Source organism: Rana temporaria, chromosome 10 (assembly GCF_905171775.1).
Source record: "Rana temporaria chromosome 10, aRanTem1.1, whole genome shotgun sequence".
Taxonomy (NCBI): Eukaryota; Metazoa; Chordata; class Amphibia; order Anura; family Ranidae; genus Rana; species Rana temporaria.
In genome coordinates this window covers 87,479,623-87,495,242 of record NC_053498.1, presented here as the reverse complement: position 1 = coordinate 87,495,242, position 15,620 = coordinate 87,479,623, and the positions used below count along the sequence as shown (strand labels likewise).

The following is a 15,620-nucleotide window of genomic DNA, read 5'->3' as shown; positions in this document are numbered from 1 at the left end:
GTGAAATCCTCAGTAGCCACAGAGAAAATGGAAGAGGGGCCATGGCTCTCTGTGCATTTATTGCATCTGATTCCATTTCATCAGGAGGTGATTCTGTAAATTGTATAATAACAAGGTAGTTAGATATCACATATGTTTAAGCTAATGTCATACTATACTGCCTATCCACTGTAAACTATTTACACATACAAAGCCCAGATCCTGGATCTATTTACAATCTTGAAATGAAACCATATATGCTCGGTTATGCGCTGCTGTATGGCCTTAGGCAAGAGACAGAGAGGGCCGCAGCAGACCAAGCAAGGGATATCTGCCACCACTGACTATATCTGAGTAGAATAACAAATAGGACCAATATTTGCAATCATAGTCACACAATCACATACAAATATGTCCCTCTATCCTTATGCCTACCATAAGGCAGGATATTAGAGTGTCACCTTAGGTACATACTTCAGTATAATCTATTTAATGCCCTTATTCCAGGGTCATTCTAAAAAATGCAAATACGGTAATATAATGAATATATTCCTCATTACACCTACTCATATTATAACCGTATATACAAAAATTTATACTTATACCACCCCTTTCACTACCTTATAAATTGTGGTCCATAGCTATTGCTGATGACCACGAGATGACAATCAGGTGAACATAAGCTTAGCCTTAGAGCCCATTCAAACAGGGGCGACTCGTCAGGGGCGACAGCCGCCTGACAAGTCGCGTCCCGCTTTGTTCAATAGAACCATTCTAATAGGAGCAACCCATGTCGCTCCGACTTAAAAATAGGTTCTTGTACGACTTTGGGGGCGACTCAGGGCGACTTGCATTGACTTCTATACAGAAGTCATTTTGCAAGTCGCCTCTGAAGTCGTCTTCAGGTCGCCTTGCCGAGTCGCCCCAAAGTCGTGCTGCCCCTGTGTGAATGGGCTCTTAATGCTGCCCAAGGTTCTAAATTATCACAAAAGTACATTTCTTAAGTTAACTTTTTTTTTAAAAACTTCCTCAAGGCAGCATCTACCCACAAGTATATTATCTAAGTGAACTGAACCCCGATATCTTAACAGAAACACCTATAGCTGGGCGAGCTCAGATGTTACCAAAAAGGAACACAGCATATCCTGTTGGTAACTGCACTTCTACATGTTGATTTAAATCAAGCTATTTTACTAGTAATTTAAATCGTGATTTAAATTGACTTGATTTAAATCAAACCCACCCTGGTGTTATCAATGCATTTCCTTCATCACAACAAGCTTGGTTCAGACCTTTTATCTTTCACATTATTCTACATCTCTGTACTACCCTCCCACAGATGCCTCTGTGACACCAGACACTTCTAAAAAAAATATCCAACTACATTGATGCTGGTAAGTTAATTATCATTCTCACAAAGCTGACCCATGAGTATTAGGAGCATTAGATTGTAAACTTTAAAGGGCATAGTTATATGTAAACTCCTAAACAATGGGATTAAATAAATGATGTCAATGGGTAGTCTGCAGAGCTCAATACCATAAATAAATAATGATTTCTTTACTGTTGGTACTGGATTGTGTTAATGACTAAGAGACATCCACCTTTTCTTTTCAGTTTTTCTAATAAATCATTTCTTTACCAGTATGCAAGGATTTATTTTTATGTTAGTGTGATCAAACTGTTGTATTCTATAACAAAGTATATTAAGTGATAGTTAACAGTACACATGCATTTAAATATGTGATTAATGTATTTCTTACTATGAGATACAGTTGGTAAAATTTGTCAATGAAGTTATTGATCCAGGAAATTAATCTTACTTCTACTGACAGGGTCAAGATTTGTTTTCTAAATTGGCAGCTGCCTCACTAAGGTTTTGTTTTTCCTTCCTCTATGTTATTTGTAATAGAGAAATATTAGAACTGATAAAGGTTCATCAATGTATTTATTTTTTAATTAATGTATTAGTCTATTTCCCCCTTTGCTAACATTGTTACCATGTTACCATATCTTATACAGGTTCTTGTGATGCAAGAGGAGCACTTTATCAGCTAGCACTGACGCATACGGAACTAAGAGTAGACAGTCAATGGAAGACAACTTGAAGATTGTTGGTAACATAGTCCTGAGCATTTCAGTGGCTTCCATTGTCCTCTGGCAGAAGCATCTTAGCTATTGCTGACAGCAGAAAAGCCACAAGAAGGAGGAAAAACGGGAGAGGGTCCCAGGAACCAAAGAGCCAAGGAAGACCAAAGAAGAAGACTTCAGGCTTCTTCTTCTCAAATCACATTTTTTTTTGTGAGTTAGGCCCCCTCAACCTGTCACCCTGGAGTCGTGGAAGAGGTGGAATGAAGGCAGAATGGTGTGGTGTGAGAAAGGGGTTCAGGTTCTTCTGACCACGGTGGGAGCTTTTGCTGCATTTGGGCTCATGACAATCGCAATAGGAACAGATTACTGGCTATATGCCAGGGCCTTCATCTGCAATACCACTAACATATCAAGTGAAGATACACCACTGAAAGATAAGAAAGACCCTGGAGGGCTAACCCATTCTGGTCTATGGAGAATTTGTTGTTTGGAAGGTAAATACATGCTTTTTTTTTACTGTTTCTTAGTTTTTTTGGTTGTTTGTTGATTCAAACATAAATGTATTATTTAATTTAATGAAATAATTTATTAAATGTTTATTCTTCATATATTTTACCGACTGGTATGGTCCCATATAATTAATAATGGTATAATAATAAATAATAATCTACATATATGGCTATAATTACAATGTAAGCTCATTTGAAGCTGAAATCCAGGAATTCAGCCACTTTGATAAATGTGGAGGCATTCTATTAGTTAAGTCCATCAAGGCACTTGGCACCTCATGGACCTGTTTATCTAATTTACATCTGACAGTTATATGGAGCTTCAGAAGGATAGCTCTGGCAGGTGGGGCAGAGATGCTGTGTGTGCTTCTCTCCTTGCATAGCCCTGGAATAGTGGTTCTCAACTCCTGTCCTCAGGACCCAGGCCAGGTTTTCAAGATAACTGAAATACATCACAGGTGATATTATTTGCTGCTCAGTGATTGCAGTATTCTAATCTGCATCTCCCCAAGGTAATACTTAAAATCTGGCCTGTTAGTGGGTCTTGAGGACAGGAGTTGAGAACCACCGCCCTGGAATGTATCCTTCAGGAAATGCAATAAAACTCTCAGATCTAAATTAAAGAGATAAGTCCAGATGTGTCCTAGCCTGTGCATCTCTTTGCCTGACACATCTGTTATCATGTCTCATCGCGTCTCATCATGTCACATCACGTCTGCTTCCAACAGTTCTTGGAACTTCTAATTAGGGTTGTCTCTATCTTTCTCTTGCAAAGTTTTTCTGACCTTATCAAACAACAGTCATCTACAAAATTTACCTTCAGCCTGTTTGCGTTGTCCCAGCCAGCCTGTCCAACTTGGCACATTTCCCTACGGCATATCTCTGCTGCTTTATTTTGCAGTTCCTGGGCCTATTGCAGAATGGATTTTCCTCCTCATGGTTTCTACTGTTGAAGTGGTCCCTAAAGTCCCTTAATGTTGCCACTTGGATCTTGTATATACATTGCTTCTAAGCAGTTAACTATCTTGACAAGACTTTCCAGTGAGAGGTGCAGGATTAACCTTCTTGCCTTCCCCTCAAAAATATTAATAGCCAATTCATCCTAGTGGGCAGTCAGGATTCCATATGAGGCCCTGCAATCTCATGGCACTATCAACCAGTTACACAAGTCATGACCACGCGTTGTGCACTTGGGTAATTATTGCAGCAGGAACCCTGCCAGGAATAAGGGGCTAGTACCACTGTCATGCCACTCCCATCACTATTGTCTGACATGGTCAATACTATTCATAGACACCAAATTTAGCAAAATATGTAATCAACCGATGGATCAGACATAGGGTAAATGTATCTTGCAGTTTACTAAACAGGTACAATGTTAGAGACAAGAATGCAAACAGGTTATGTCAAAAAGGATGTAAAAACATGCATTCACAGCAGAATAAAGAAACATGTGCAAACTTTAGAAAACTGCATGAACATGGACTCTTCAAAGCAATCTTTCTGTGATTCATGTGTCAGAGTAACATGTTGCTGCATTGCATAGTCTCTATGAGAATGTTTAACAACAGAGAATTAAAGGGGTTGTAAACCCTCGTGTTTTTTCAGCTTAATGCATCCTATGCATTGAGGTGAAAAAACTTCTGACAGTGACCGGCCCCCCAGCCCCCCTGTTTTACTCACCTGACACCCTTCGATCCCTCAGCAGAGATGCGCTATACCTCTTTGCCTGTGGTTCTCTGCTCTTAATTGGATAGATTGATAGCAACGCAGCCATTGGCTCCTACTGCTGTCAATAAAATCCAATGACGTAAATGTCAGGGGTGGGGCTGAAGCCTACATCCTGCATCTATTAATGCAAATTCTGGACTCGGGAGTGCAACCGCAAGGTAACCCCCCGGGAAAGCGCTTCTCCTAGGGGGTTATACGATGCGAGAAGGAGCTGATAGCGCAGCCGAGGGACCCCAAAAGAGAATGTTTGGAGCCACTCCGCGCAAAATGAACTGGACAGTGGAGGTAAGTATGAGTTGTTTGTTATTTAAAATAAATAAATAAATAAACGTTAAAATCACTTTAAGCTAAGAATCACTACTCACTACACTACAGTAAACTACGCCCAACACAGCGACCTGTGATTATCGTCATAAACAGAATCCCTCACATTGAAGTCTAGGAATTTCTGGTAAAACAGGTGAACAGTTGGAAGGACTCAAAGCCCAAGGACAAAGCACCACCCCACTGGAACTAAAGTACTCTGCTAGAAATCAGAAAGGGACTCATCACAGTAGCTGGTTCTGTTGGAGAAGCTGCATGCTATTAAACTGGTTCTGACCAAGAAGAGAAGAGAAGACTCTCATCTGGCTGAAGATCAATTGCCCAACTACCTCTAGCTCATCAGATTTTGAGCTTAATTACTGAGAGACAATAGTCAGAAATGTTGTTCTGTGGCTAGATAGTGTGTAAACAGCCTGGTAAGGCCATATTGTAAGAGTTAAAGGTGAGGCAGGTTTTATATTGAAATAAACATTAGACTATATTATTTGAGAGACAATAGCTACAAATATTGACATTGACTGGACAGTAAGTAAGCAGTTTGGTCAGACCGTGATATAAAAGGAGAGACAAGGCAGGTTTTGACTTAAGATACAAATTAGAGTGTATTATCTGAGAGACCATAGCCAGTAATATTTTTAGCGCTGAAGCACAAAGCACGATTTACTGTACAGACATTACGATCGTCTTTTTTTCTTTTTTGGGCTGGCTGACAATTAAAAGTTTAATATGTGGCATTAACAGCATGCAGGGGATTTGTAGTTATTTGTAATTTAAGCCTGGTTCATTTAAATATAAGTACGTCCAGTAAGGTCACAAGTGCAATCCCCTCTTCTTTAAAAAAAAAAGAAAAGTGTGACATAAAGACGAGCTTGTCACTGTAATTCTTTTCCTTCACTGTCCAGTAATTGTTTGGGGGTGGGTACATGACATCCTGGAGAAAGTAATTTAAATAATTAAGGCTATCACCTGAAATACTGATGACACCACCTTGTAACATAAAAGAAGTACTGCGGGGCTTGAACCTTGAACTGAAAATAAATATTGCCACAAAAGCTGCTTTTTTTTGTTTATTCTTTTATTGAGCTATTTTTGTCCTGGAATTCTACGTTACTTAAGATTGAAAATATATCCAAAAAATATATACATTTCCTTTATTTCTGCAAAAATGTCAAAATGATTTTTGTGTTTTATTTTGCTTATTTATAGAGAACAAATGCTATAATTTCATGTGTACCAATGTGTAGAACAGTGTTTCTCAATGAGGGTGCCCTGGATCAGTGTCATAAGGTGTCATGGATGGTGCCTGTGGGCAGGCTGCCAACACTATAATGAGCAATGATGCTCTAGGGCTCCAGGGCTAGGATGAACTGCACCATTCATTGCTACTATGTTGGCAAATAGTTTGCCTGCCCTCTGCCATGCTGCTGGAGTCAAAGTTAGGGCTCTGATATGAAGAAGGGCTCTCTGATTGGGGGGGGGGGGGGGATTTGTGTGACTGGGAGGCTAATGTGTGATTGGAGGGCACTGTGATGGTTGGACTCTGATGTAATGGGGGGCTCAGTAGCTCAGTAGTGATGGGGGACTCTTGTATAGGGGTGACGGATGCATAGGGATTACTCTGATGTGACAGGGCTGCCTCTGAATTATAGTGGGGACTCTGTTATGATGGGGACCTCTGACATGATGAAGGACCTCTGATGTGACAGAGATCCTCTGATGTACAGTGGGGATCGAAAGTGTGGGCACCCCAGGTAAAAATTTGTATTAATGTGCATAACAAAGCCAAGGAAAGATGGAAAAATCTCCAAAAGGCATTAAATTACAGATTAGACATTCTTATAATATGTAAAAAAAAAGTTAGATTTTATTTCCATAATTTACACTTTCAAAATTACAGAAAACAAAAAAATGCCATCTGCAAAAGTTTGGGCACCCTGCAGAGTTAATATCTTGTACTGCCCCTTTGCAAAGCTGAGACCTGCCAGTGTCATGTATTGTTCTCAATCATCGCCATTTTTTTGTTTTCTGTAATTTTGAAAGTGTAAATGATGGAAATAAAATCTAACTTTTTTTAGTGTAGCAATATGTTGCTAAATGTTGAACCTTCATTAAATGTAACCATATTGCTACACTTACAGGCGCCTCTCTTCTCTTGTATACCCAGTTGTGACATGACACTACTCTTATGTCAAGACATTGCTTGTATATCAAGTTAAAAGTTCTTAAAATGTTTTGCTTGTCTTGCAAAATGCTCTCAAACCAAGTTACTCTCAAACTAAGGTTTACTGTAGGTTTTTTACATTTTAGACTGGGGTGCCTTGAAATTTGGCATGCTTTAACCACTTCCTGACCTCCTCATGTACATATACGTCAGCAGAATGGCACGGACAGGCACATGTACGTACCTGTACGTCCTCTGCTAGACGTGGGTGGGGGGTCCGATCGGGACCCCCCCCCCGGTACATGCGGAGGTCGGGTCCGCTCGGGGAGCGATCCGGGACGACGGCGCGGCTATTTGTTTATAGCCGCTCCGTCGCGATCGCTCCCCGGAGCTGAAGAACAGGGAGAGCCGTGTGTAAACACGGCTTCCCCGTGCTTCACTGTGGCGGCGCATCGATCGAGTGATCCCTTATATAGGGAAGACTCGATCGATGTTGTCAATCCTACAGCCACACCCCCCTACACTAGTAAAGACACACACAGTGATCCCTAAATCCTACAGCGCCCCCTGTGTTTAACTCCCAAACTGCAACTGTCATTTTCACAATAAAGAATGCAATTTAAATGCATTTTTTGCTGTGAAAATGACAATTGTCCCAAAAATGTGTCAAAATTGTCCGAAGTGTCCGCCATAATGTCGCAGTCACGAAAAAAATCGCTGATCGCCGCCATTAGTAGTAAAGAAAAATAAAAAAAATAAAAATGCAAAAAAACTATCCCCTATTTTGTAAACGCTATAAATTTTGCGCAAACCAACCGATAAACGATTATTGCGTTTTTTTTTACCAAAAATAGGTAGAAGAATACGTATCGGCCTAAACTGAGGAAAAAAAAAATTATATATGTTTTTGGGGGATATTTATTACAGCAAAAAGTAAAAAATATTGCATTTTTTTCAAAATTGTCGCTCTATTTTTGTTTATAGCGCAAAAAATTAAAACTGCAGAGGTGATCAAATACCACCAAAAGAAAGCTCTATTTGTGGGGAAAAAGGACACCAATTTTGTTTGGGAGCCACGTCGCACGACCGCGCAATTGTCTGTTAAAGCGACGCAGTCCCGAACTGTAAAAACCCCTTGGGTCTTTAGGCAGCAACATGGTCCGGGGCTTAAGTGGTTAAACAGGTGCCACAATTGAAAGAAGGTTGAGAAATGTTAGTTTAGGACATACGGTATGCATTAGTGGTATACTATTAGTACACTTCCTTAATCTTGCCTGGAAAAAAAATTGAATTAAATTTATGTTTTCTTAGATAGACATTATTATTATTATTATTATTATTATTATACAGGTTTTATATAGCGCCAACAGCGCTTGACAAAATAAAGGCAGACATTACAGTTACATTACAATTTGGTACAAGAGGAATCAGAGGGCCCTGCTCTTTAGAGCTTACAATCTAAAAAAAAAAAAAAAAAAAACACATGATATAAAGTACAAATAAACTGTGTTATATAATGGAGTCTAGCTTTGCTTTATCCTGATCTCAATCCTGAGAGCACGCACCTTATGTAGATTTGGAAAATAAAGAAATAAAACATTTGATCTTTTAAGGTTTCCTTTTTTATCTCACAGTTTTTGCTGACAGATCTTGATTTGCTACTTTAATGACAAGATATTTCACAACTCAGTATCTGCAAATAGCAAAATTGTAACACTAAACACTGAAATTACCAAAAACTCGGTGGTATTCTCTTCAGTTCCAATACAATCATTCATGCTATGATAATGAGCAGAATAATGAGAGATGCAGTCTATACTGCATACATTTTACATAAATTTAAATTATGAGCATAACATAATACAACCAAACCAATGAATAATATTATCCAACTTGGGTAATGCTGTGATTTCACATTCAAATCATTTTATGCCCAAAGTAACTAGTAAGACGTGCCTTAAACTGTTGTAGGAATTGCAGAAAATATAAAAGGATCCTTCTAACTGGCAGTAATTTATTATTCCTATTATTATGGGCTCTGTTTATGTTGTTTTTATATAACGATGTAATAAGCTTAAAAATGATTTCTCCATAATGTTCTGTGCTGACCTACTCTTAATATTTATGTGTCTCTAGGGCTGCTACACAAAAAAAAGTAACTGTAGTTAAATAAAAAATCAACATATAAGACTGCCCCCCTCCCCCTCCTCTTTTCAATATGTATTAAGTGTCTTATGTTCAAAGTATTATCTTCCAAAAGACCCTCTGCTTAAAGTGGTAGTAAACCGCAGCCTTTAAAAAAAAAACTAAAAAAAAACTGCAAGACAATGGCATAATGTGCTAGTATGCATTGTAGACTAACACATTATGAATTACTTACGTTAGAATGAAGCCCTTTAGTGGAGCGCTGTCCCCACTGACAGGTCTTCCATTTTAACCCAGTCTTCCTTCTGGATTCGCATGCTCCAGCCGTCTGATTGGCCGAGCTGCAATAATGTCACTGCCTCATTATAGGCTTACCTGTAGGTACAAGTAAAAAAAAATACTTTACTATCACTTTAATTATATGCTCATGTAGTGCTGGTCTCCCAACGAGTCAGGCGCTATTGTAAATTTAGGGGTGTCTGAGCCAATAGTTGGGCTCAGACTCTGTTAATTCTATTTAAATTAGCCTCTGTTCTGGCTGTGCTTGTGCTCTGTAGAAATGTTCCCTTGTTGCCTGTAGGTGGCGTTACCACTTCAGGCCTATGTTGGAACTCAAGCAAACCATAATGTGTTAGGTGACCCCTCTCCGTAGCAGCCCAGTGGGAGTGGTGCCCAGCTGTGTGTGCTGGGAGGGGGTACTTAAGGCATAGACACTGTTTTTCTGGGTCCTTCGCCTCGTGGCCCTCCTGGCACGAGGTGGGTGTGCGTGATTTCAATCTCGGGACCATGTTGGTCTGAAGCTGTGCCCCTCTGGAGTAGGCCCAGCTATGCTGGCTGGGGCCTATGGTTCTACAAGGGATCCCAAGCTGTCCATCTAAGTGGAGGAAGCTTCTTAGCAAAGGAAACCGGGGGAGAACCTGCCCTGGAGGAGACAAGCAAGGCAAACTGATGTCTCGGGATAGGCCTGGTAACCTCGTTAAGGAAAAGGGATCCGCTACGCAAGTTCTCTTACAGTCTGCCTGATTGGCTTAAAGGCTCTTTGGCTGTAAGACAGGAAGTTCAGGACTTTAAATCCTGTGGCAGAGGATTCCTGACTATCCATTCTGTGTTCTCAGACGATCTGTGGCAGAAACTTTTTCTATACTGTCCGTGCGTCCTTCCGGCTGCTAGGCCATGTGAGAGGGGCCATCCGGGTGAGTAATACCCACTCAGGAGTGAGTGGCGAATATTGCAACTTTGAATACTTTGTGCATTCTGTACCGCGTAAGCTGAACCTTCCCCTTCTCTCTATACTCGCTACTTCCTTCGCAAGTTTTAAGCAGGAAAAATAAAGCCTGCAGTTGAAGGTTTTACATCTTGTGTGGACATTGCAATTTCTACAGACTTTCTTCCCTAGACAACGAACTTAGAGGTAACGTGCAAAACCCCAAATCTAAACCAGCAGCTCTTACGGGGCTAGTGCTACACTCAAAAAAAAAAAAAAAGAAACAAATGCATCTATAGGTACAGTACTGTATGTATTCTCATTATACCAACAACAACCTGCTAGACATAAAAGTGACAAAGTAAGGAATACAGCATTTACACAATAAGTTTAAATTGTTTAAAGGCATAATATAGACTTTTAGGAAACAATCTGACCTCAAATTTTTTTTAGCTGCCTGTTGACATGCATTTTTGTATCTTATAGTGCAAGAAATAGTACCATGTTTCCCCGAAAGTACACCCTACCCCGAAAATAAGCCCTACCTGGATTATCAGGGTGGGCTGCAATATAAGGCCTACCCCGAAAATAAGACCTAGTCAATCTCCGTAAAACAACTTTTTAAATGCTTGCTATTGTTTCCCTTTTGCTGCCATATATAAGAAAAACTTGTTTGCACCCACCGGTGCCCCGCGCGAGGTCCTCTTCTCTCCTCCCGGCTGATGTCTGCTTCTGCTTCATCTTGTGCGCACGTCAGCCAGGGATCTCGGCTATTCTGTTTCCTCCCCTCCTCCCACCAGATGTCTGCGCACTGGCTCTTCTTTTTCCTCCCCTCCTCCCGCGGACATCTGTGCCCCCTCCCTCTTTAGTGCACGGAGCGGGCTGACGAGCGCGCTGACGTCATCACAGCCTAACTTCTTCTAATCATCAGAGGAGAGAAGAATACCGGTAAAAGCTGTTAAACAGGTACTTTTACTGTTATACCGTACCAGTATAAAACTGCACTGAACCACAGTACCAGAATTAATTATCTAAAAAACGGACAATGTAAAGGGAAAAAACGGACTCTTGACCTGATAAGGGGGTGGTGGTGGTGGGGGGAGACCTGAAGGGAAGACAGGACACAGAATTTTTAGATTTTAACAGGTTTTTTTAGAAATAAGCCCTACCCTGAAAATAAGCCCTAGTGTGTTTTTTGTGACTAAATATAAGACCCGGTCTTATTTTCGGGGAAATAAGGTATAGAGGAAGAAAAGCTGTAAGTTGGCAAAAAATATGACCAATAGACTTTTCCCCTTTCCACTTCTAACTTAAAGTGGTTCTAAAGCCTGAACATTTTTACCTTCATACATTCTTTGCATTAAGGTAAAAAACCTTCAGTATGCAGCTCCTCCTGCCCCCCTTCCTTATACTTACCTGAGCCTGATCTCAATCCAGTGAGCATGAGAACTTGCTCTCCTGGCTCTCTCCCAGCTCATTTGCTCAGACACAGCAGCCATTGGCTGTCAATCATAGCCAATGAGGAGGGAATGGGGAGTGAGACCAAGCCATGCTGGATGTGGGCTGGCTCAGGAGTGAGTATACACTAGTGCACACGGAGCAATCGGCTTACTATGGGGGCCCTTGGCAGGGGGAGGAGCCAGGAGTGACAGTGAAGGGGCCCTAGAAGAGGAGGATCTGGGCTGCTCTGTGCAAAACCTTTACACAGAGCAGGTAAATGATAGCATGGTTGTTAGTAAAAGAAAAAAATGAACAATTATAATCACTTTATCCAGTTTCTGACTGGCGCACAAGGATGTACGTCGACAGAATGGCACGGCTGCGCAAATGGGCTGTGACTCTGCCGTGAGCTCAGTGACCACACCCACAGGACCAGCAATCGGGTCACAGAGCTGAAGAGCGGGGAGATGTTAGTGTGAATACAACATCTCCCCATTCTGCCTAGGTGACACTGTCACTGATCGTGTTCCCTGTCATTGGGAACAACGATCAGTGATGTGTCACGGCAAGCCATGCTCCCTAACAGTTACTAGCACTCCCTAGGACACCCTTAACCCCGTCAGTGCCCCCTACAGTATAACCACTTCACTGCCAGTGTAATTTTTACAGTAATCACTGCATTTTTATAGCACTGATCGCTGTAAAAATGACAATGGTCCCAAAATGGTGTCAAAAGTGTCCGATGTGTCCGCCATAATGTCGCAGTCACGATCACTGCCATTACTAGTAAAAAAATATATATATTAATAAATATGCCATAAAACTGTCCCATGTTTTGTAGACGCTATAATCTTTGTGCAAACCAATCAATAACCGCTTATTGTTTTTTTTTTTTTTACCAAAAATATGTAGAAGAATACCTATCAGCCTAAACTGAGTAAAATGAAGAAAAAAATTTTTTTTTATATATATATTTTTTGGTGATAGTTATTATAGCAAAAAGTAAAAAATATAGGGCCATATTCTCAAATAATTTACGCAGGCGTATCAGAAGATACGCCGACGTAAGTCCGATCCTATGTTTAAGTGTATAGTCAAACTGAGATACACTTAAACATGCCTAAGATACGACGGCCTGCGCCGTTGTATCTTAGGCTGCAATATTTACGCTGACCGCTAGGTGGCGGTCAGCGTAGAATATGCAAATGACTAGTCACGCCGATTCTCTAACGTACGCTTGCCCACCGTAGTGTTTTAACGTTGTTTCCGTAAGCGATACGCGGCGTAAAGATAAAGATGCCCCCTAGATGGCGTACTCAATGTTAAGTATGGCCGTCGATCCCGCGTCGAAATTTGAAAATTTAACGTCGTTTGCGTAAGTCGTTCGTGAATGGCGCTGGACGCCATTTACGTTACAGTCAAAACAAATGACGTCCGTGAGACGTCATTTAGCGCAATGCACGTCGGGTAATTTACCCGACGGAGCATGCGCATTACGATCGGCGCAGGAGCGCGCCTAATTTAAATGATCCACGCCCCCTACCAGGATCATTTGAATTAGGAGGGCTTGCGCGGGTGGACTTTACCCAACGACGCCGCAAGTTTACAGGTAAGTGGTTTGGGAATCAGGCACTTGCCACTTAAACTTGCGGCGGCGTAACGTAAAGGACATACGTTCCGCCGCCTCAGATCTATAAGAATATGCCCCATAGCATTTAAAAAAAAAAATTAAAATTAAAATAAAAAAATAAAAACCACAGAAGTGATCAAATACCACCAAAAGAAAGCTCTATTTGTGGGGAAAAAAGAACGTAAATTTTGTTTGGAAAGCCACGTCGCACGTCGCAATGCCGAATCGCAAAAAGTGGCCTGGTCTTTGGCCAGCAAAATGGTCTGGGGCTTAAGTGGTTAAATACCCAAACCTGCCTTTTTATTGGTTTTGTTTATAAGAAGAGCAACCGCTCTCCCCCTCCACTTTTTCTAGTAGAGATAGGTTCTTTGGATGTTCAGTCTCTTGGAGCTGTTAAAAATGCAGTGCTAGTATAGCCCTCTTTTTAACTTTTTTTTGCGGGGAGCAGGGCTATGAGAAATGGCCCTCCTAAAACAGGAAAGCGCACTAAACCTGTAGGTAAATATGAGAATCAGAACCTTCACTAAGTGGAAGAGTGGGTTTGATAATAAAGTTGGCAGTGCCTCCACCCAAGGTAGGGCCTCTGTGAATCAAAGTAATTGGAAGCAATTACTGCAACCAACATACAACATTAACCATAGGTATATAGATGCACGAGAGTATAGAACTAATACAAGCTTTTTACAAGAAAATAATAGACATGTGCACACTGAAATATTTTGTTTTCGGAATTTCATTTTTGTCCGAAAAATACATTTATTTAGTGACTCCCAAAATTTGTTTTTATTTATTAAGTTTAAAAAAAAAATGCATTTGTCTGAAAATCTGAATTAATTAAGGTTGAATCTGTCATTGAAGGTGTCTGTCCAATGTTCTAAGGAGATTCGACGGAGCAGCTAAACCGTACATTTCCAGTCGAATGTTCCGCCTACAAGCTATAGAAGAATTCTAATGTATGACACTAGTAATAATTATATTTTTAAATTATTATTACTAGTCAACCAACATTCAAATTCTTCTATAGCCTATGGGCCGCGTATTCGAACGGAAATGTACGATTGCGGCGTCGTACAGTTTAGCTGCTTGTCAAATGTTCTTAGAACTTTCGACAGACACCATAAGCCTTCAATGACAGAGTCAACGTTTGTATGTTTTTCTCTGCTTCGTCGAATCTTCATCGTTTATGACGAATGGTCTACCCCAACACTGTCTCTATAATATAGAGCAATTGGATCTAAGGTCCCCAAACCAAAGAGCCAAAGAAAAGGGGGTGGGGCCATGGTTGAACTATCACGGTACTGGTGACATGAATATAAAATGTACAAATGCAAATATAGAAACATTTTTTTTATTAAATACAGCATCAATAGGACACAACAAGAGGTACAAAATTAAAATAGTAACGACCATGCACAACACCAGTATAATAATCCCCAAAGGGGGAGAAGAACAGTGGGTTGAGGGTCACAACAATCATCTTGACTAGTTTTGCGGCCTGAGCCGATTCGTCAGAAGTATGTCTAAAAAAAAAACACAAGCGAGCAAGGCGGGTGCCACCAAACAGGGTCCCGTACGGCGACCGGGGGGCACGCATAATTATGGAGGGACCTATGTGGGCTGGGTAAGGCCACAGAGATCCCAGGGTCCAGCCTCCATTGCTCCTGGGATCTCTGTGGCCTTACCCAGCCCACATAGGTCCACATAGGTCCTTCCATACATATGCGTGCCCCCCCGGTCGCCGTACGGGACCCTGTTTGGGGCAAGCTTACTGAGGAGAAACAGGAAGTGAGAAATTCAGACAAACCAACAATGCACTAGCTTAAAGGAACCTATTTAGAAAATAAAAAGTGAACTTGTACAACCCCTTTAAGGGACCAGGATCTGTATATATTTTTTTTGTGTGTAACAAACACTTTAACTTATTACTACAGTATTATTATGAGACCCAGAAATAAAAGGAAAGCTTGTCTAAAGTTCAAAAGAATAGTGAGTCCCTTCTGGAGACACAATGAAATTAATTTACTAAAAGTATTATTTACTTTGCAAATACATTTTTACCAGAACTTGGTAATTGTGGTAAAAATTCACTTTGCAAAGAATACCCAATCACTTTCAAGGAAAAGAAAAAAAAAACAGCATTTTTACTTGCACATGATTGGGTGTATAGGGCCTTTAAATTACTTAAATGAGCAATGGAAGCTTACGGTATTTTTTTATTTTATCATTTTTTTATTATCAATTCTTTTTTTAACTTATTTTTTTGTTTGTGAGCTATTGTCATAAAACGCAAGCTAGGACTGAAGAAGGTAACTCTGAAGCACTAAACCATCATGGTTCCAACTAAAAGTGGTAGTAAACTCTGTACTACCACTTTTACCTACGGTAAGCCTATAATAAGGCTTACCT

General features: G+C 40.6%; 1 protein-coding gene across 1 annotated transcript in view; it reads left to right on the top strand.

The window, feature by feature from the left end:
- The window catches only part of CACNG8 (calcium voltage-gated channel auxiliary subunit gamma 8), a 124,942-nt gene that overhangs the window by 57,484 nt on the left and 51,838 nt on the right, over window positions 1-15,620 (top strand). Inside the window, exon 2 of the mRNA XM_040325668.1 lies at window positions 2,002-2,564. Within this exon, the coding sequence (XP_040181602.1) occupies window positions 2,342-2,564 (223 nt within the window). The 5' untranslated portion in view covers window positions 2,002-2,341. The remainder of the gene's footprint in view (window positions 1-2,001; window positions 2,565-15,620) is intronic.